We start from the raw sequence: 23,854 nt of genomic DNA, 5'->3' as shown, positions 1-23,854 counted from the left end.
ATTCCATGGTAATTTAGAAACTAAATATTGAGATGAAAAACCATACTTCCCAAAAGACTGAACAGAGAGCACTAAGAATACACATTACCATTAAAAATAAGATGATACTACAAAACTAACAATAAATTCAGTCAAATGGTATATAGTGATGATTGTTAAACTTCTGAAAGATGAAACTCACAATTCTTTTACTGTCACTAAACTACAGAAAAATTGCAAAGGAGTCTACATAATTAAATATAAGGAACACATATGCCAGAAGATCCACATGCAAATAGCCTGAACACATTTCCTTGGGCCATATCATTACCTGACCACCAGTAGCAACACTAAGACCTTCTAAAGGTTACTGGAACCTTTCTCTCTTCTCGTGTTCCCTTCCAGCAAATGTAAATCAGCTCAACCCCAACCACTCTGCTCTCCCACCACTATGGTGACTGACTGATAAGCTTGGGAAGAATACTTGGGTTTTCTGAGCCAGAAAGTCTAACAGAGGCCGGAAGCAAGTATTCTCCACTGCTTCTCTGGCTATCCACTGTAGAAGGGCCCACCTCTGCAAGGAGGTTATATTGGAACCAACTGTGTCAGTAACCTGTTGCTCTAAGGAGATCTACTGGGAGACCCAGTTAGCTCCTGTATTAAATAAGTTATAGCCTTTCTGTTGACCATTTTCCATTTAAAAAGTTTTGACTTCAAACTGTCCTCTTTTATTTTGGGCCTCTTGGAAACCACAAAACCTTGCAATAGGTAACCTCATTCCTGTGAACTCATCCTACAGACATAACTCTGAATGAGAGATACTCTTCCAAACGCACTAAAATGTTTATTTCAATAAAACAATGAAAACGACTTAAATCTGAGTATCTTTCCCTGGATATAAATCAACTGATAAATTTACATGATGCACTCTCATGCAATCATAAAAAAAGATATTTATAAAAAGCTACATGCTAGCACAAGAAAATGAAAAGGAAGGTAAAATAAAACCCCAAATTCTTGCTGTGGCATACAAGTCCCTCCATGCCTGCATCCTGGAGTCCTTTTGGAATCTTTCCTACCATCCTCCAATTCTGTTTGCTTTCATTCTACTTCCCGAGGAAGCCAAGCTCCCCACCTGCTGGTTATTGAGTAGCCTCCTATCTCTACTTCAATGTATCTCCTCCAGGAAGACCCACCTGACTGTCCCACTGCTGTCCCCACTCCGTTCTCCTTTCCACAGCGACTTAGTCTATTCCACCTAATATAGTTCTTTCCCTCCGCCCCTCCATCCCTCTGTCCCTCCCGCCCTCCCTCCCTCCCTGCCTCCCCCACTCCATTTGCTTTTCTGTACATGACAGGACCCAAGTTCCACAAGAACCAGGACTTAACAGTCATGTTTCCTTCTGTGTCCTGGTGTTTGTAGCGCTGCTTGGCAAGTAACTCAACAGATGTTCATTTGAATGGCAAATAAGATGTAAATTAACATGTTTTAAGTAAAGAGCACAAAAATTATACAAAGAGGGAGGTCTAGAAGGCAATATTAATTACAATGTTACAATCATTTCAGTGGGTGGAAATCATGCCAAGGCACAGAGGCCGGAAAGCAACACTAGGTGTGGGGATAGAGGCGGTGACAGAGACTAAGAAGGGCGCCTGCTCGCCACAGCAGCTCTGCTTGTGCCTGGTGTCCTACATTAGTCCCCCACCTAAAATTCATTAAAAGACAGAAATTTGCTTCAAATGTTTGAAAATAGCATGTTAGTGCTCTGCTAATTCTGAAGGCACTGTTTAAGATACTCAGGGGGAAAAGTTAATTACTTGAGTATAAGTCATATAAACAGCAATATTGCTTTTTATTTTATGTGGATGAGTGTTTTGACTGCAATGTATGTAAGTGTACTACATGCATGCAATGTCCACAGAGGACAGAAGGGGGTGTTAGATTCCCCAGAACTGTAATTACAGACAGTTGTCAGCCACCATGTGGGTGCTGGGAACCAAACCCGGGTTCTCTGTAAGAGCAGCCAATGCTCTTAACAGCTGAGCCATGAGCCATCTCTCTAGCCCCAAGAGAACTATTTATGAAGGGAAATCTGGAAGAAGAAAAAGAAATACAGGTCCCAAAACACTATGCCAAACTCTGCTACAGTAAAAGTGTAGGAATAACAAGGAAAACTAAATAAATTTAGGAAAACTAAATAAATCAATCAAAACAGGTCCACACATGTAGTCCCTACTAAAAACCTTAAAATGTGTATTGCACAATATAGTACCTAAAGTGTGGCTTGCCATACCTGGCCAGAGTCTCCAGTACAATATTCAGTGATGTCACAGCCATTCACAGCATCCCGACATTCATACCCTCGTGGCTGAAACTGCAGATCAAAACCTGATATTAGGAGCCAGTATCAACTGCTATTCCAAACCGTTATCATTCTTAACTTCACCAACAATCCTTATGCCTTCTCATAATCATCACCAATCCTATTTGATGACTTAGTAAAATAGTTGAAGGATAGAAACAAGGCTCAGATGCCCTTTCTACATGGAAGATGCTAAAGATGGACATCAAGCAGGCATTAAATGCAGATTACAAAATCCACTGTCTCCAAGTATGGTGGTAGGAAAACAATGTAATGGAAATTAGATAAAGAAGAAACACTGGTTTGGGCCTAGCACATGGGAGCAAAATATTGTCAAATAAACATTTAAGATTTCTCTGAAGGGGCTGGAGAGATGGCTTAGTGGTTATAAGCTCTGGCTGCTCTTGCAGAGGAACCCAGTTCAATTCCCAGCACCCATGTGGCATCTAACAACCACTCATAACTCCAGTTCCAGGAGCTGTGACACCCTCTTCTGGCCTCCATGGGTATTGCACAATATGGTGCACTTACATAACATGCAGGCACTATACTCACACACATAAAATAAAATTAATAAATAAAATATTTTAAAAAGATTTCACTGAAAGACTGATACACACACACACATGCACGCACGCACGCACGTACATATATCCAACCGGCATAATTCAGCTTGAATATTAATCTTGCTTTGGCTAAATATACACAACGAAATCGCAATGAATTCCTACAATCACCTAATCACCTTCAGTGAAATCCTTGATTGCCAATGAAAAACATAGCATTTTGTTTATCTGGCAAAAGGGTGGATAAAATATAAAGGCCCATCAGCCACAAGCAATTTATCATTTGGTAGGAGGCATGAAGCAAGTACAAACTAAGTTAGACTCTTCTAGAATACCAAAATGTATAACCTTCCTTGGTATTTAAAAAGTAATAAAACCATGTAACTTTGTTGTTATTAGAAATATTATGGATCTGATACATGAGAAAAAGTGATATTAAAATGACTTTTTAAAAGGAACTAGAAGTCACTGTAGGTGGGAGGCTCTGTGTTCACATACACACAAACCACACACATTCACATATGAACTGACCCAAGCATGACCTCGCCTGGCTGTCCTCACTTTACAAAAGAGTCAAAAAAACAAGCCAAGTAAGAAAATATGAGCATTCGCTTTTACACCCTGGGTCTAAAGCAAATTGGGGTAAGTTTTGAAGAAAAGTTTTATAATTAAGTTACATTTTCTAAAGGACCGAAGGAATTGTTTCTCTTCTATTCACCGATTTGATCTGACTCATCTGTGTTAGTAGAGCAACGGTTTATTTTTGAAACAGGTGCCTTCTCTAAAGGAGACTCTGGAGGTTGGACAGTAGAGAGCAAATAACAGAGAAGGTAAACCGTACGACCCACAGAGGCTGAAGTGCTGAACACAGTACTGCCAATCTAATACGCACACGTTTGTGAGAAGTCATATAAAAGCTCAACAGACATACTGAGGTATTTGGCTAATCTGTGAATGAAGATAAAGTGGAAACTGCAAGGGAACTCACAAGACAGGAGGTGTTATTGCAGCAGGGGCCGTCGCTGCAGTGGGCCCCATTGGAGAGCGAGCACTTCTTACAGCACAACCCATAGCATTCCTAGAGAAAACACTCCATGTAAGGAACCTCAGCACTGGCCCATTCAGCATTCCCTCCACGTGCAACCTAGGCATCATTCAGATGAGGAGGCTTCCATCAACAATGGTACACTAACATTTGGGGATGGAATCAATCAGTTTAAATGATGATAGACTCTTTCTGCCACATCCTCAGCAGACTGATCTCCCACGGGTACAATTATTTGTTGGTAGACACCCCCACATCTGCTTAACTCTGCTACTTCTTAATATCCCACTTTGTTCTATAAAAGAAAAAAAAAATCACATAGAGCCTGAAAAAATATTCACAATTTGGTAAAAGCTGCCTGAGATGAAGAGGTCTGAATTAATTTTTAAGAGGTCAGGAATTTGATTAGAACAATCCATTAGGCTTTTCAGACAAGACCGTAAGGACATGACTAATTCTAATGTGTCTGAGCTAGGATGAAGCATTGATCAGAGAGAGCAGGAAAGAAAAAAAAGGCAGTGAGCGCATGATAAACGACGGCATAACTGCTCAGTAATGCTGTCCTTGTGAGCACCAAAGAGGAGCTGCAGAAAAGGTGGAGGCAGTCTCTTATACCTACCACATGGAAACCACAATCGCATTCTTCCCCAGCCTCTACATATCCATTGCCACATTCTGTGGGCTCGAACAGCTAAAAGAGATCAGAGAATGAAAAGGAAAACATTTTACTTTACAAAAGAAAACCAACACACCAATTTATTATTAATTTTTTTTATTTTTTGCGCATGTGCACACATGGATGTACATAGCCACAGAGGACAGGAAGGGCATCAGACCCCCCTAGAGCTGGAGTTACAAGGAGTTGTAAGCCACCTGATGTGGGTACTGGGAACCAAACTCTGGTCCTCTCTGAAAGCAACAGCGAGCTCTCTTTATCACTGAGTCATCTTTGAAGCCCCCTGACTTGTTATTATGGCATCTTATATATGGTGTCTGTAGGAAACACTGTTTGCTTATTAATAACACTTTTCCAAACGTGTTTAGGGTGCTATCTCTTGGGGATTTCCCTAGCGGTGGGCTTGAGAGACAACCTCTAACTTTAGTCAATTTTTATGGAGATAAGCTGTCAAAAGAAATAGATCACTTTCCATATTTGCTAATGGAGCTAAAATGCATTGCTAATAAGACTCCTAGATATCTAATTTGCTGACTTGACTCAAGGCAACTGAGAAGATGTAAAAATTGTCAAGAAGATAAATATGCTCAGTTATAGACATACATGAGCTATACGATCAAGGAAATGCAAATGAAGTTTGAAAACAGTGTTACTAGAAATTCAAATCCATCATTCCCATTGAGAAGAAATCTGCAATGTCTCACTTAAGGTTTCTAGTATGTACATAAAGATCCACCGCTGAGTTTCTCAAATTACTTGTGGATAGGAATTAATTCAGTAACGGGAATTTCAAAATGATAACTGTGTGCATATTCAATTTAATACTCAGTTTAGTTTTATGAAGGAAAAATAATATTAAATAATCATGTAAACACATGCACGAATACATAGAAATCTCTCAATCACTGCTACAGTCACAAAAAAAGTTAAATTTTTAGACTATTCCACCCTAGTGGTGCCACAAACTTGCTTCTGAATGAACAATCTCGTAGACCGATTGTTGAGGCAGTTGCTTACTTATGACAAAGGAGTCTGATTCCTATCGCCTGGGGCAGATAGCTTGGGGTGTGACCATCTGGGTAAAAACTAAACAGCATACCCTACAAATAGAGTCATGAGGAAGAGGGCATGAGCCTGACAACAGCGGTCATGCACAGGTGCATGGGCAACCGTCACCTTTCACTGAGTCTGCCCAGAGAGGACCTGGTGCAGCTTCCACTTCCAAGAAGGAAAGATTATTAAAAGGAGCAAGAAAAGCTTCCTGACTAGCTGGGTGGGAGTCAGAAGTCTGAATCTCTATGCTACTTTGATTACTGGGCAGGAGAAAATGGAAAAGGGACAGGGCTGCTAAAACATGGCCAACACTTGGTACCGGGCATCCTGTCCTTTTGTTCTTAGGCTCTTTCTCCTTGCTGAGATGGGTCACTATCTCAAACCAGATGGGAATTATGGCAATTGGGTAGATTTCTAAAGCACAGAAAATACACACATAAAGTGAAAATAAGAAATAACACATGGGGCTGGAGAGATGGCTCAGCAGTTAAGAACACTGGTTGTTCTTGCAGAAGACCCAGGTTTGAATCCCAGCACCCATGCGGCAGCTAACAACTGTCTGTAACTTCAGTCCTAGGAGATCCAACAGCCTCTTCTGACCTCCGTGAACATTGCACAACACAGGTGCACTTACCTACATGCAGGCAATACACGCATACCCATAAAATAAAAACAATAAAAAAAATTTAAAAAAAAAAAACAAAAAAGAAGTAACACATGCCTACATTCATTGTCTAACAGCACCTGGGGAAGAAAATAATTCTTTGACATATACATACAAACTGTTCCACTGGAATCCACAGGGTCTTCCTTCCTAACCATCGTAATTTATAGTTTGAAAGGAGAAATGATTCTCTATCTAACTTTTGAAATTGAATATGTATACATAATTATTTTTATGGAATTCCCAAGTTACTGGAATAATTTTCTTCCTGCTTGCAGGTAATCTGAGAAACACACTGTGCATATACTAGAAACCTTAGCTTTTCCAAACAAGCAAGTGTTTTTTTCCTCAAGCACTATGCTTATAATTAGCTGGCCCTGCAAGGCAGGTAAAACTAGCAGTGCACATTGCAATTCAAAACTACCAGCAGCTCAAATTAGTTCCCTGTACCTATTTCACCCATTTCAAATGCTTTGAGGCTTTCTGGTTTCTGGTACCTGGAGAGCAACGCCATGAAAGGCAAGCAACTTGTTTTAACAACACAAGGTCACTTTCAAAGTCTCAGTTCTTTTTCCGCAGCTTTACTGAGATTTTTACACAGATGTCAGGTAGCAAGCTGCCATTCCCTGACTTTGGCAGTACCATTTAATTACAGATATGGAATAAATCAGTCTATCAGTTATTTGCATTAGTCACCGATTTTTTTTTAGAAAGGTTAACAAGATATCATCCACTGCTCTCTCAATTTGCAGAGTTGACATTTTCTATACAAATGAACCCAGACTCCTAAAGTATATTTTAAAGGAAATGTGGAATTTTCCATGTTCATTTTTTTGATACCATCTGTCCAATTAGTACTGACACTCTCTTTTTGTCTATTGAGCAACTTTGTTTCCAAACACACTGCAAAAGCTTATGCAAAAGCTCTAGCCAGGGAGTTTGGGGATTCTGGTTTGCTGAATTTTCGACAAGTATGAAGACAGGTCATGTTCTATATCAAGGGGTCTGGGGCATGTCTTAACTCAAACAACTGAATGTTTCTATAGTAAGACTTACAAACATTTACACTACAAAGACTAAATGAAGATTTTCAGTTTGGGAGAATTTTACTGTCAAATGTGTTTTCTGAAAACATGTAAAACCACTTCTAGAAATGTAGTTTTTTTTTCATTTGTGGGTGAGGGATTGTGTCATTGTTTATACAAATTTTGATGAAATGCCAATGGGAACATGGACTTCCCCAAGGAAAAAAACTATGTAACAGAAATCCTTAGTGTATTGGTGGCAACCTGAAATACTTGAGTCTACTCTTTAGTTGGTTGACATTAGTAATGTTTCCTGCAAGGGATCAGGTCACTCCATAAGGTGAGAGAGGGGGAGTGGGAGGTGGGTAGATGAGGCAAGAGAGGATGGGAGGAAGAAGAGGAAATTAAGTCTCTAGGAAGAATGTCAAGAATAAATGAAGTTCTTAGAGAATGGATTCAAGTCATATTTTAAAAAATTCTAACTCCCTATCTCTTAGCAGCAAGGCAAAAACCCTAACATAGAAAGTTTGGAGACATTTAAAGAAATTTTGCATTCCAAGGGACTTGGTGGGATGGCAATGGATGCCCTAGAGTTGGTTTTCTTTGAAACATGACGCATCCATCTTCAGCATGCCAAGGCTTTTTGTAACAAAACATCTTTTGGTGCTGAGTATGATAGATCCACCTGTAATTCTTGCATTTGGGAGGCGAAGGCAGGTACATTATCTTGATTTCAAGAATGAGACCTTATCTTGGACTGGTTAAGATCACAGGCTGCTCTTGCAGAGGACCCAGGTTTGATTTCCAGTACCCACATGGTGGCTAACAACCGTCCTTAACTCTAGTTCCAGGGGAACCTAACACTGCCTTCTGACTCTGTGGGCACTGCATGACACGGGTGCACTTACACACATGCAGGCAATACACACATACACATAAAATAAAAATAATAAAAATTTTTTAAAAGAATGAGGCCCTGTCTCAAAAAAAAAAAACAAAACAGAAAAGGGGCTTCTGTTTTTGTTTTGCTTGTTTCTGTTTTGTTTTGTTTTAAAAGTGTCCCTATATAGTCAAGACTTCCACCTAACAATCTTCCTACCCTAGCCTCCTAAGAATGAGATTATAGTTATGAACTACCATGCCCTGCTTGTAACTATATAAGAATCTGTCTGACAAGAAACCTGTTTTCTGAGAGAAATGTATGATATTGGCACTTTTCCTCTATTAAGCGTTGGAGAAGTTATTTTACTTTCTAAGTTACTAACCTTTGTTGGTCTGTTGAAAAGACAGGCTCCACCCCCTCTCTGTAGAAAGTCTCTGTACTCCAAAATGCTACACTTTGAGAACTTTCGAGAATGGGATACCCTGAAGAAACAAAGAACCAATTATGTAAACAATTTAACAAAAGCAGTCATCAGAGAAGAAAATTAACACACCTGAATTAAAACAAAATGTTCACTCCGGGTATAGCTGTTCTATACAAATGTTGACAAGATACTTGGGTTCAAATTGCTAAGTTTGTAGGATGGAGTCTAAATGAAAGAAATACAAAAACGATCACAGAACTGAGTGCTTGGTTATAATCCTCAGCAGCCAAGCCTCCTGCAACCTGTCTTGAGATATGTGGTTTAAAAGATTTTCGATAAAACCTTAAATCAATGCTATATTTTAAAGTTTGGTTATTTTTATTTACTGTCTCGATAAAGGCAACCATTCTTTTGCTTCTGTGTTGAAGAAAGGGAGTTCATGAGCCTACTAGGCTTTGCTTTGGGAGGAGGAAGTTTAGAGGGTTCATTTATTAAAGACTATTATTCAGGCTTCGACAATCCAAATTTAGGTAAATGAGAAAGCCGTAAAGATTGTGCTGGACTACACACATATGTTATCAGCATATAGGTCCAGAGTAAAAACAGCATTAGGGAATGCTCCCATGAGCAATATCGCCTCATTGTTCATTTCAAATACAATTATTGAGCAATATTCATGACTTAGTAGGAATACAGAATGAACCTCTCTTGAATTAATCCATCAAATTAAGGCCTCTATGTCGGTACATGGGAGAATATACACACCATCAAGGTTAAGCTAAATCATACACATTGATTCCTCAGGAATGTTTGCAATAGAACCTGACTTGAAAGGCCACTAGGATATAATACAATAGTTTTATTATTTTGATATTTGAGGGTACTTGTGCAAGAAAAACCCACCTCTATTGATCATGATTTCTCACAAGTAGGATACAAAAAATATATACTTGAGAAAATATACATTAACTTCAAATACTTTATTATACCCTAGTCAATCCAAAAATTCATTTAGAAAATGAGAGTTTAAAAGACAGTAACACCACCATACAAAACCCATATTATAAACGGTGCTATTTCTATATAGCAATCGTTAAGCCCATGCATACCATAACTGACAAAACTGTGGCGCGCAGTAATGTGACCGGGGAAGGCCAGAGTTTCAAGCTTAGACTACATTTCCAAGAATATATTCTAAAATCACAGGGATTTTAAATGTGCAAACCTCCTTCTCCAAGGTCTGGTGGAAGAAATAAGGGGTCCTGTACATATTATGGGTGGCACCTTTAGCAACCAGGCTCAGGATAAGAATAGAACCAGAAACTGCCAATATGCAGGTGTCTGGCATGAACAAAGACAGTAAGAGACACAGCAATAAGGAAATCTCCCATCTACTAGGAGGGGGCTAAGCTTAGGAGGCCTTGATGCAGTGGCTTGCATGGCAGGAGTCTCTTTGAAACAACCTGATTCCAGGCCTCAGTTCACTGAAGCTATAAGGGCACTGCTCTACTTCCAGAAGTTTCCACAAAAGAAAAAAGAAGACAGGTAAGTGAATGTTCAGTTGTCTGCCACTTGAAGACTCTCGCATTTCAACAGGATAACTTTGACTTAATGGAAAAAGAAAAAAAGCTTTGTTGATTCTACAAGCAGTACACTACAACTTTTATTACCATAAACATATATAGTATGAGTTCCTTAAAATGTAAATTGATGACTAAATTGATTTTACTGACTCCTTCAGGTAGACAACCAGCTTTTATTCTAAGTGTACTAAAACATTAATGCCTCCCCTAAACTTAGAAGCTTTTAGTCATGTCCTTCCTGTAAGGGTTAATAAACAGAAAGGACTAATACATTTTACTTTTATCAGCAACCTTAAATTAAAAATTAAAATAAAGTGAATTAGCACTGTCATTTTTAAAATATCAGACAATTAATTATTGAATTTATACTAAATGCTCAGCCTAAAAGACCAGTACCTGAGAGAGTGCATCTCTAATTATTATATATGCAGTAATTTTTGCAAAAGACATCCATCAAATGCAAGAGCAATGCAAACTCACCCTGTCTCCTCCATGATGCAGCCACCCCAGGATTCCGTGCAGTCACATTCTAGTCCAGTGAACACATTAAAAGGAGCAAAGTGGGAAAAGGACACAGAAGTCGCAGTTTCAGTGTGCACTACAGTTCCTACAAAAACTCCTTTAATACCAATTTTGTGTCAAAGACAGGGCCATGACCCATTTATTTCCATCAGTACTTCCTTATCTTTTCCAGAAGTATAAGTTGCTTCCAAAGGGGGTGGGGGGCGGGGAGCGTGCCTCTTCATTTCTGTAGCTCAGACAACTTAATTAGGTTCCTAAATTCAAATATTTACTTAAAAATACTCTGAGCTAGAACTAGGAAAAGTGGATCCTAGCTTATATTCTACTGTATGAAAGAGTCTCATAGGCAAGTGACTTAGCATTCCTTGGGTTTGGGTTTCTGCTTCTAAAATAGGAACAATGTCTGTCTCCCAGAAGGGTTCTGGGATTCACACAGATGGCATGCCTGGTGTGCTCTATGAACTCAATATAATATTACCAAAGTCCTTTGGACACAAAGCAGCTAGAGAAGGGAATTCGATTTGTTGAAGTCAATGCCAAAATCAGTCAGAGTTGCAGAACAATAAGCTAAAAGGTTTCACAAGACAGCAATCTAAAATAGTAATTGATCACTTACTAAATAGCCATCATAAAACTTAACCGAGATGCCAGAGATTGACATATTGTTGATATTGTGATGGGTTCTTCTTTTCATTTTTTCCTATCATATATAAAGGAAGTTGGGGGCTATGTTTAGAGGATGGGGGTGGGTGTATGTGTGCATGTGTGTACACGTGGAGACCAGAGGTGAACTACAAATGTCGTTCCTCAGGAGCCATTTATCTTGCTTCTCGAAACGAGGTCTTTCTCTGGAACCTGGGGCTCACCAATTAGGCTAGGCTAGCCAGGCAGAAAGCCCCAGGGATCTACCTGCCTCCAGAACACACACTACCAGCCTGACTTTTTACACGGGTGCTGGGAATCAAATTAAGGCTCTCATGTTGGCACAGCAAGTACTTACTGACTGAGATACCTCTCTAGCCTCAATAAAGATATTTTAAAAGAAAGAATTTCAAAGCTCAAAATTTAGAGCTAATGGAATAGCTACCTATGTAAACAATTCACAAAGGAATGAAGAATTTTAGAAATGAAGAAGCTGTGGCAGGCAGCAAGAATGGGCTTTTGCTCCATACGATCTGAAGAGTTTAACTTGCAGGATAATACTAAGGTAGGTTTTTCATTTTCCCCTCAGGGGATATCAGGGTGGGAAGAGAGACCTTTATGCTCTTATGCTTTTAGAGGAAAGGCAACTTTGACTTAATTTCTCATTAAATGAACAATATGAGTGAACATGTTGGCCTCTTTCCTACAAAGTCCTACTGTGATGGTTTGCCTTCTGCCACAACAATACACCCAAATCATATCTGACTACTGTGCAAGTGCAAAGAAGAATATAATTCAGGTCAGACTTTATCCTGATTTTAAAATAAATTAGGCATTTTCATGGGCTTCTAAAACTGATGAGCCCAACAGGCATGGTAGCACATGTCTTTAATCCTAGCATTTGGGAGGCAGAGGCAGGCAGATCTCTGTGAGTTTGATGCCAGTCTGATCTACACAGCAAGCTCTAGGCCAACCAGGGCTACATAGTGAGATCATGTCTAAAACAGTAAAAAAAGCATGATGAGCCCTCGACACTTTGTCTTTTGGTAAGTCGGTCCTTTCTTTCCATCTTTAATTCGATCAATGAAAAACGTGACATCCATAATCGTTCCTTTTACTTTGGTGGCCGTGTGTGGACTCCCTCTTGGACCTGCCTCTGCACCAGGGAGAATTCTGTCCTCTTCTACCCACCCTAAGTTTAAAAGGCCAGCAGCAAGCTCTGTCTGGGGGCAGTCTTCTCCAACTTTCAGGACATGTCTACATAGTCCTGTATACATAGAGTCCTTTGTGACTCTAGCTCTCAGCTCCTTTCCAGTCCACTGTACCTTTAAAAAACTTGTCATGGAGCTGCATCTGGCATTTTGTGTCTATTCTCAACTGATTAGACCCAAAAGGAGAATATCTACCACCCCTTGTCCCAGTGTTCTGTAATGCAAGAAAGATCTGATTCATGCCTTGAGAAACTGGGTATGAGTTTATGGATTTTGAAAGGGAAATATCTTCAGCCCAAATAGCTTAATAATTACCTAAAGTTGCTCAATTTTTTAGACAAAGGAGATATACCATAATTAAACTGCTGTCACTTAGCAATGAAAAGTTCTTAATGATTACACATGTATTATACAGACAGAATGACACATGAACTTAAGTAAAAAGGTCAGTGTACATACTTGGCTTCCTGCTAGAAGGTTCCCACTGGATTCCAAGGTTTTGAGCCAGGCTCTGCGATAATACTTGTGCCACTGCTATTGGAAGCCCATACTGCTTTTCAGAGTTGAAAGTGTGTGGAAAACATTTGAGAGAGTGCAAAGCTAGTTAATATTTTTTAATTATTACCACATACCACCCAATCCCCTAAATAGAGCCTCACAACATCTAAAGATGGAATATTCTTCAGATTACTTCTCCTTTGCAACTGGGGGACCCAAGAGGCAGAAAGCACCCTTCCCTGTGTGGCATGTTTCAGAACATGAAGCTTTCACATGGATAGAGAAAACATAAGTCACCAAAGTTGTGCTTCAACTCAACTCATCACAAACCAAGAATAAACCCAACTTAGTACAAATACGTCAAGAAGGTCCCCCTACTAAACGATGGCTAGTGGACTAGACTACCCAATAAAACATTCTGCAGCCAACCATGGTGGCACATGACACAAATCCCCATACTTGGGAGGAAGAGGCAGGCAGATATCTGTGAGATCAAAGCCAACATGGTTCACGTAATAAGTTCCAGGTCAGCTAGGGCTACAGGAAAACCCTGTCTCGAAACAACAACAAAATATTCCAGCATTGACTAGGGTTTTGATATTGTTGAAAAAATTATTAATGGCTTTGGGGGTGATTTTGTCAACCAAGAACCTTCCTTATAAAAATTAAGGTAGCAAAATTCAAACAATGATATTAAGAAAATACTTGTTTTAATTCATACTAAAATTAAGTAGAAAGCATAAAGATAATACTTTAGAATGAAATACACAATTTTGGATTTAAATGAGTAAACTTGGTATTTAAACAAGTTAACTCTAACATGAGCAAGAGAGCATTAAAGTTACCAAAAAAAAGTTATGGGAAAAGAACGAATAAGCTTATAAAAACTTAGCATTTAATCTATACAGGCCTAAAAATCTCTGAGCTAACTGTCAGTTACATTTACCTGACAAATTTGCAAAACTAACATTATGCTACCCAAAGGTATCATTATCAATCAGAAAGAATACTTTGGGTTCTGTTTATTGATTGAAACAACTCATGCTACAATGTCATCATTCTACATGTATAGAAGAAGCACTATAAACTAGGACTTTAGGAAGAGGATGAGCTGCAAAGACAGAGTTCTACATAAGGAAACATAAAATTTACCTCATTCACACCAACGCCTCTCGTGCGAGAACACACACCCCCAAAGTAACTCAGACTACTTCTCTTATAGTGGAATGTCACACGCCTTGGAAAGACAAAGTACTGTTAGAAAACTCTCCTCAAACATGTGTACTCTCCTGCACTGGGCACCCAGGAAACCACCCTCCACCAGGAAATCAGAAACTTGTATTTATTTATTTATTTATTTATTTATTTATTTATTTATTTATTATTTTTGTCTTTTGGGGACAGGGTCTCCTGTAGCTTCAGCTAGCCTATAACTCACTATGTAGACCAGGTTGGCCTCCGTCTCACAAAGATCTGCCTGCCTCTGTCTCCCAAGAGCTGGGATTAAAGGCCTAAATCACCATGCCTGGCTAAGAACTGTATTTTAGATATATTTCAATTTATGCTGTCATAAATTCCATAATTTTCTACTAGAGAATGCGTATCACTGATTATTATAAATTGATAAGGTCTTGGGGTGGGGGGAGGAAAAGGTAAAGATGATGCATTTGTTGGTTTGATTCCAGGGAGGAAAGTCTGAAAACAGCTTTGTCACAAGTAGAGAAGAAAAATAGCAGAAAGCACAGCAGTGCACTTCTTCCTCAGTGACAGAAGCACAACTGTGCTCAGTGGTTTGTCTGGACTTCCGACAGCTAGATTTAGCCATCTGAAGTCAATGCATGCAAAGTTTCAGGAAATCTGCTTTCCTGAAAATGGACAGAAATTGACTCAGCTGGAGGGAGTGCCCTATTGCTCTTCCCCCCGCCTGGCATCCCTGATGCCTGTAATAAGGGTTTGGGTGCCAGTAGCATCTTGGATTGTGATTTGGCCATAAGGATGGAAGATCTGTCCTCTAACAGGAAAGCGCATGGCTATGGAGCCAGCAGCATCCCAGCACTAGGATTCTAACTCTGTTAACACAGACATGCAGCCTTATCTGACATGTAACTGATACAATAAAGTGATAAAGATAAATGTCAAGCCAGCAACTGCCAGGAGAGCCTGAAGAAACACGTACGAGATGAGGTGGACGGCGTCAGCATGCTGCTTGATACGCTGCCGATATTTGGAGAACTCGTGGAGCACCTGCACGGGGTTGATGGTGATATCAATTTGATCCTTCTCAGTCCAGGTCTCTACAGCCACCAGGACAACCCTGGTGTTGAGCTGCTCCTTGTAAATCTGAGGGTATACAACAGGACAGGTGCAGGAGGAAAACACTGGGTCAAACATGCACGATCAGTGAGTCAGTCAGTGGAAGGACAGGAAGGGGGAGGTGAGAGAACACGGGGTCAGAATTAGCTCATCATAGAGAATTTGCTTTTCTTTTCTCTTTTCCAAGAGATAAAATAAAGAAAAAAGAAAAAAAACCCACAGAATTCAGTCTTGTCTCGTCTACTCTCCTAAAGATCATGTCTACTCCCACATCAGTATCTTTTTTAACAGCCTGGTGGCAGTTAGCAGGGATCTAGGGCTACCAAGTCCCTTGTCAGGGCCTACACTGACAACAGGGTTTGTTATTTGGAAAACAATGTTTCCAAAGCCCAAGGGCGATAGCACGCTAGAGCCTGACACAGTGACCCTATGTGCAATATGACCAGTTAATCCTGGTAGGATTGGGAGGTTTCATCAGATGAAATGGCCGACTCGCCATGTTACATAATAGCTCTGAGAATCATGGATCTAAGGCCAAAGGAGGAAAAGAGCAATCTGTCAGCAATCTCACCCTCAGCACAGAGTGCCGACCCTCATAATAATCTTTCTGTTTTGTTCTTTCTCTACTCCTGGCCAAATAACTAAAGAATTCACACAATTAAGCAACTTCAATGAGAGCTGTCACTTTGTCCCAGTTTCAAACTATTTAAGAAAACAAATGAACAGTCTTTGAAGACACTGAGAAGGATGCTGTCCTTAGAATGAAGTTCTAACGACTTTACACAAAGGTGACTTAGGGTAATATCTCTCTGCTATGAATGACCAGCACCAGAACCATATATGGTAACACAAAATAAAAATTAAATTTTGCTACGTATGATTCTATTCAATCACGTAGAAGTGAGTAACACAGAGATGCTTCTTAATAAATGGCTTTTGCAGGGGAAAAGATGTGTTTAAGATTCTCTTTTCCATATTCAGTTATAGCTTTCCTCTGAGCAGATTGACAAGAGCTGAAATTAAAGAAAAGTAATGAGGCAGATGTAAACCAGCTCTCAGGGGTTCAAACTTAATTTTATATTACTTATTCTATGCGCATCAACTCATATTACAATTCTGTCAGCTGCGCCTACCAGGCACATAACATATGCTAGGTGCATAAAATATGTTATGAATATTTACATGATGAGTGGTTTGGGGCTGTTTAAAAGGCAGAAAAGAGGCAGCTCCTTGGAGTAAATAACATTTAGATGCTTGGCAATTTATAAAAAGGATTTTTTTCACAATTAAGAAGGACCATATAATAAATACAAGATAAAAATGCATTCAGCTTAACAAAATAGCAGTTCACAGTAGAATATACAAATTAATTTATGCTAGTCAAATTGAATTATTTATTGGAACATAATGCATAATATTTAGCTCTATCAAGTTTCTACCTAAGGCAGGAAATATGAAGAAAATTTTAACAATTATTCTTTGTAAGTTATAAAGTGACAGGAGGAAATAAAAACATGCCAATAGTGGAGGTTTGGAGGTCAGCACCCTTTCAAGGAGGCATATATTTCATTGATTTGAATTAGTCTTATGTGGTGATGGCATCTAATTCTATCATCTAGAAATCTAGAAATTAAGTCTGAAACTGTCCATTGTGGGAGAACTGAGATAATAAACACATATCCTTAAAAACTCCATCTATCTATATCCTCTAAACATATGCTGCCTCGGTCTGTTAGTATTTTTCTATTCACCCAAAATATTTAAGCAACGCTCAAGCTGTTATTAACAAAGTCTCATGTGCTGAATATTATTTCCAGTCCTCTCAGTCTTTCTCCATCGCTTCCTGTTCCCCGTGGCCTTTGGTAATAACAGAAGCAATGCTGTACAATTACTGTAGATTAATAAAAAATTTCTTATTGTTTAAGGAGATGGCAATGCTGGCTAGTCTGGTTTGCTCATTAGACACTGTTCACACGTACCAAATTATCTCAGTACCCCACAGATACATACAATTAAAGTGATAATTAATGAAAGTCAATAAGCTTAAAAGAAGGAAGCAATGCTAACGCATCTTGGGGATTCTGAGAACAACTCAATGGGCCTCTGAGGGGCACAGAGCACTGCTCTGGAGGATGCTCCCCATCCTATGATTTCTCCACCAGAAGAACTTAGGGATTTTACTTTACCCAAGAAACAGCTATAGCATAATCAGTGAGCAAAGAGAGGCAGATATAGAAAACATGCCATTTTTTTTTGAAGTTTCAAGAAAATCAAGATACTCACAGAGTCCACAAGGTTGACCACAGACTTGGCAAAGTTGTTGGTATGTGCATGAGAAGAGCGGTGCTTCTTATACTGGGGAAAGAGAAGATGTACCAGTCACTGCCAAACTCTATTTGATGGCAAATGTCAAAATTCTGTAAAAGTAGAAATCTCTTAGAGACACTAGAAACGAGGTTCAAGTACAGAATTTGGTTTTGCGCTTCACCAGAGACAGTGTTGTGCCTCCTTTTCTCCTCTCAACCCAAACCCCCACAGCAAACTGTAAAATACCCACCATAGTACAGGAAATAGGTAGGGTCTACAGGAATCTATGTGGAAAACCCTGTCCCTGCGAAGTTTCTAATTTAGCCTTAACGTCTACCTGTTCATTTCTTTTGCTTTCACTGAAATGAATCTTTACAGTATATAAAGGGTTTGGACCCCAAATCAGTATCCACTGGACACTTTCCTCACTTTAAAGTCAAGGCTATGCATGAGTCAAGAACATTTCCTTTACACAGCACTTTAGACACTGCCCACAACAGAGAAGTACTTGTCATGCATTTAGTTCATTTCTCCTAAGGATACCACTCCTAAATGTAGCCTTTATTTACTTCCGGTAGATCAAAGTCAAAGAAGAGACAAAGTCAAAGGAAGTATGCTGGTAGTCAATGATGATTACAATTATTTAAAAATAAATTAACAGAATCATTCCATGTATCATCTGGGGTAGGCACTGTAGGGCACACCTGTAGTCCCAGCACATGGGAGGCTGAGATGGGATGATCACTTGGGCCCAGGAACTCAAGACCAGCCTGCACCACACAGCCCTGTCTCATAACATCAGAAGGCCATTCTGTCCGTTTGTTTGGAGTTGGGGACTGTTTTGTTTTGTTTTGCAGAACAGGAGACAGAACCCAAGACTTCCTGCACGCCAAGCAAATGCTCTATCAATGAACTCCACCTCCCCACCACCACTAAAGGGCTGCATTTTCACCAAGGACTAGTATACTTAACTCAACATATCTTTAATAAGAGGACATGTGAAAACTGCAATCTATCACAGGAATTTCATGCTCACTACTGCTCCATGAGGCTACTATTTTTACAACCATGAGGAAAAACAAAAACATAACTGAAACAAATGATTGAAAGTTTTATCACTGACAAGTCTTCAAAATTTGTCATCAATTACACTTATTAAAACAATTGTATCTTTTATAGCAATTAAAACTATATACTACTACCATGTGAATTTGGGGACCATTTCCAACACATGAATTTCAGAAGAACATTTGAAAAATTACAGGAACTTAGAACTACAATTTAGAGGCACTAAATGTGAGCTGCTTATTCAGTACTGAAACAGGGTTGTCAAATCTGCAGTTGGTTCCTGATCATGGAACTCAGAAGTCTGGAGCTCTAAAGTAGGGAGTCAGGGATTTCAAGTCATGACATGACTTAAAGATTTGAAACTAGAAGGTGTCACTCAGAAAAAGAGCATTAAACAGAGTCCTGAACCAAGTCAGATGGTGGGGGAGGGGAGTACGCACACCCATACATAATTCTAGGAGTCAGATAATAAAGAGAAGAAATAGCAGAGGTAGGTGCTGGAGAGATGGCTCAGTGATGAAGAGCACCGGCTGCTCTTGCAGAGGACCCGGGTTCAGTTCCCAGTACCCACATGGCAGCTAACAACTATCTATAACTCCAGCTCCAGGGGATCTGACACCTCCTTCTGACCTCTGAGGGCACTGCATGATATGAGTGCACTCACATACTGCAGGCAATATACTCATACACATAAAATAAAAATAATTAATAAAATATTTTTTAAAAATAAGAAATAGCAAAGGTAGAAGAATTTTATGGTGTCATAGAAACCAGAAGAGGAATAAAATAGTTTTTTAAAAATAAAACAACAGTTGGCTGTATTCAATGATGCTAAGAGTTTAGGAAAAGGACAAAACAAAGCTGGAGAAATAGCTAAGTAACAGAGCACTTGTTTAGCATGTACAAGATCCTGGGTTCAATGCCCGGTGCCACCAAAAACCCCACACAGTATGTTAACTAGGATTTAAGAGGAACTGCAAGTGTTTTTTCTACCACAAATATCCACTCCTCACAACTTTATGACGTGAGCTTTATTATTCCCAAATAACTTATCTAAGATCATGGCCTGGAATTCAAAGCCTGTTCTACTGGGCTGGAACATGACATTAACTTGTTCAGATAAGAATTCTTATGAAAAAGCTTATAAACTATTATTTACTATATATCCCCCAACAAGTCAGGATTATTGATGAGAATTTGTAATTTGTTACATACATAAAAAACACAATGGTTTTTAAGTAAGGAAAATCAAATGAGGTTTTAATTGAAAAATATTTGAGTCACCGTTTATTTGCACTTACTGGCTGATCCTTAATAACCCAGCAGTAATGTAAGCAAAGCACTTGCTTTGTGTCTGCTTTAAAATATCTCAACCAATTTTTATTAGGTTTTTAATATTTATTTTTAGCTTAAGCGGCTCAAAGAAATGTTTGCAGACTCTTATCAAGCTATAATTGCACACAAATTAGGTTCCGCCCGCTAGGTACGAAGATGCTTTCTACAAATTTGAAAGATTTTTTTTTCTTTCTAATTGAAAGCCACTGATAATGGGCTGCTTGTTCAAAACACGATGGGTGTGATTTTTCAGGCAGCCAATATGAGAGAGGTAAGCGTGAATGCAAATGTAGGCAAAATGTTTCCATTTCCTGCATGAATGAGAACTAATTTGGCAAATAAAGAAAAATGTGCAAACTCCATTTATGATAAAACTTACCTTCACATTTTGTGATCACTGAAAACCATTTCCATTTAAACTGACAAATTGGCTTTCATTTCCTGAATAAATGAAGCCCTTAAGAAATGTGCCCTTTAGAAAACAATTAAAGTTAAACCTTATTTTCAACTCAAAGGTGAGAGTTATAAAATCCCGCTGCCTGGTATAGCATAAATGCTGTAAGGTGAGTCCTCTCATGGGACGATTATGCTAAAGCCCATCAGCTAATCTCCAGACACTGCAAACAGGTATATTGTTATCCTAGCTGCTGCGGCTTGAGGCACTGCATGGGAGTGTCGGTATTCTGCTCTCTGTACCCATTTTCTAAGTCTCTGCAGCAATTACAGTTAAGAACTCCCCTTATTTGATAGAAAGAATACCTTCAAAAAAGGATATTTTTCAACTCTTATAAAGGTTCTTTTCTTCACATAAACATGTTTTATTAACATATTTATAACTAATACATCCTAATCATGCTTATTTTGGGGGTTCAATGTGACCTTTGAGTACATGTATACAATGTATAGCAATCAAATCAGGAAAATAGGGATATTCACCACCTCAGACCTGTATCATGTCTTAATAAGGTTAATACATTTGTAAGAGGGTTCTTAAAAATGAAATATTTATTTGGGACTATTAGAGAATAGAATGTAACTTGGTCTTAAAGCAAAAGGAATATATTTAGTTCTACTATCTCAAAATAAAATTTTTTAAATGGTACAAATCTCTCAAGCCATTCCATTCTGTCTTGAGCATTATTACCAAAACCTAGCCAAAAATCAAGGCTTTTTTCATTTTTTAAATATATTCCCCAAAACTTAACCATTACAAATTACTGTTCTTTTTTTCTAGGTTGAAAGACACATGAACACACATTTCCATCCATTATTATAGTTAAATGGAAAAACAAATTTTATTGATTTTTAAATTTTTTTATTGAGCTTTTGTAATTTCATACAATAGTTCTTAATCAAATTTAGATCCCCCTCCCCATCCATGCTTCCCTCATCCCCCCACTGGACCTCATGTATTCCACCATACATGTTAAGTCCTATTCATTCAGGTGTTTGTACCCAAATGCCCTTCAGTGTAAATTCGTCCACTGGAGTCTAGTTAGTCCATCTAGCAATTGTATATAAATCATACTCCCCCTCACCCAGCAGCAATCAGTCTCCAATAGTTCTCAGTCTAGTGTGGGAGATTAAAAGATGGCCTGGTGAGATGGCTCAGCAGGTAAAGCACTTGCACTGCCAGCTTGAAAACCTGAGTTCAATCTCTAGAACTCATGTAAAAAACCCAGATGTGGCAACACACATCTGGAATCTCAGTACTGCAATGCCAGATGAGAAGTGGAGAGAGGGGAACTGCCCAGAAGCTTGTAGACCAACTAGCCTGGAATGCACAGCAGAAGCAAGAGACTCTGCCTCAACAAGGCAGAAGGAAAGAACCAGCTCCTGCAACTGACTCTGGCCTTCACACCATGCTAGGGCACCTGCATGCCTGCAATCACATACACATACACACATACACACACACACACACACAGACACACACACACACAGAGATACACACAATAATAAATACAATTATAAAAAGAAATTAAAAGTTGTGGTAGCGTAAATAAGATTAAATTTATGACAAAATACAAGGTATAATGAATAACAGTTTTTTATTAGGAAATTATATTTCTAAGCAAAGTGTTATGTAAGATAAAATTATTATTTAGGATTATTTAAATGTTTACCTTTCTATGACACAGGGTCTCCCTGTAGCCCCAGTTGGCCTAGAACTCACTCTGGAGACCAGGCTGGCCTCGGTCTCACAGAGATCTGCCTGCCTCTGCCTCCCTCCTGAGTGCTGGGATTAAAGGCATATGCCATGATGCCCAGCTGAATGTTTATCATTTTTAAAATATTAAAATCATAGGATCTGGAGAGGTGACCCAGCAGTTAAGAGTGCATAGTGATCTTGCAGAGGCCCCAAGTTTGGTTTCCAGCACCCATGCTGGGTGGCTCATAACCACCTGAAACTCCAGTCTAGAGGATCTGATAGCCTCTTCTAGTCTCTTTGGTCACATGTACTCACACTAACATTCCCACACAGAGACAGGCACATATACACATAACTAGAGAATAAAATAAAATATTTAAAATACCAAAAAGTAAATTTAGAGGGGATGGGGCTCTGCTCAGTGGTGCAGTGCATGCCTAGCACACAAACAGCAGTGTGTTCAATCCCCAGGACACCCCAAAGTAAATTAAACTCAAATGGGATGGTTAAGAAATTATGAAGAATCCTGTCATGCAGTGACTGAGGTCTCCTCTCTAAGTGGTAGCCTTGTGTATCTCCCATATGTTTATGATGGAACAATAAATTGGGAATTGTAAGCAAAAGTTTGAAAACTGATGTGAGCCAGCGGAATAGCTCAACTAGTAAAAGTGTTAGCTTTACACTGGCTGTTCTTGCAGAAGACGTGAGTTCAAATTCCAGCACCCACACTGCGGCTAACAGCCATTCGTAACTCCAGTTCCAGGGGATTCAACACCCTCTTCTGTCCTCCCTGGACACTGTGGATGCACTTACACACATGTAGGCATAACACAAAAACACATAAAATAAAAATTAAATTTTTAAAAAGTACTTGCTCTATAAGCCTGATAACCTAAGTTCAACCCCCAGAACTCATGGTGGAAGAAGAGAATTAACTCCTCCAAGTTCTCCTCTGACCTCCACAGACACACTGGCACACAGCTCTCTCTCTCTCTCTCTCTCTCTCTCTCTCTCTATCTATCTCTCTCTATCTCTCTCTCTCTCAACACATGCACAAACACAATAATAATAAACAAATCTTTTGAAAACATAATTGATGTTATTGACTACTAATTTGGGAGAAATGGCTTCTGAATGCTCAACAGCACGGTACACATCTTAATTATTGTCTTTACTACCTTACAAAATTTGTATAATGGAAGCTGGGGAGAGTTCAGGCTTCTAAAGACATCATTGCACAACAAACCACACAGGTTTGATGATGTGTGAAGATCTCAATGCCCAGTCAACAAAAAGCACTTCAGATGAAGATGCCCTCACTAGCATCCTTCAGAAATTCACCCTTCCTTATCTCAAATCACTATCCCACACTTGGTTTTCCTTATAAGGGAAGACTTCTAAATTGTAGGTAATTCTAACAAATTTCCCTTCTTATTATATCTCAAGATATATTTAAAGACTGATACAGAAAATACATTTATATACAAAAATAAAAGGAATTCTATAGAAAAAGCAATTCACAGCACAACTGAATTGGTATGTGGC

The 23,854-nt window shown here is 39.1% G+C and overlaps 1 protein-coding gene across 1 annotated transcript in view; it reads right to left on the bottom strand.

Annotated features, from left to right (window-relative positions):
* Adam23 (ADAM metallopeptidase domain 23) overlaps window positions 1–23,854 on the bottom strand; it is a 164,652-nt gene that overhangs the window by 41,669 nt on the left and 99,129 nt on the right. Inside the window, 9 exon segments of the mRNA XM_008846181.3 lie at window positions 2,274–2,354; window positions 3,897–3,986; window positions 4,573–4,644; window positions 8,637–8,736; window positions 10,742–10,790; window positions 13,096–13,186; window positions 14,287–14,371; window positions 15,311–15,474; window positions 17,731–17,802. Of these exon segments, the coding sequence (XP_008844403.1) occupies window positions 2,274–2,354; window positions 3,897–3,986; window positions 4,573–4,644; window positions 8,637–8,736; window positions 10,742–10,790; window positions 13,096–13,186; window positions 14,287–14,371; window positions 15,311–15,474; window positions 17,731–17,802 (804 nt within the window).

This window comes from Nannospalax galili, unplaced genomic scaffold, assembly GCF_000622305.1.
Source record: "Nannospalax galili isolate Female #2095 unplaced genomic scaffold, S.galili_v1.0 scaffold281, whole genome shotgun sequence".
NCBI classification, from domain to species: Eukaryota; Metazoa; Chordata; class Mammalia; order Rodentia; family Spalacidae; genus Nannospalax; species Nannospalax galili.
The sequence above is the reverse complement of the archived record's forward strand: the minus strand, read 5'-3'. Positions and strand labels throughout refer to the sequence as shown.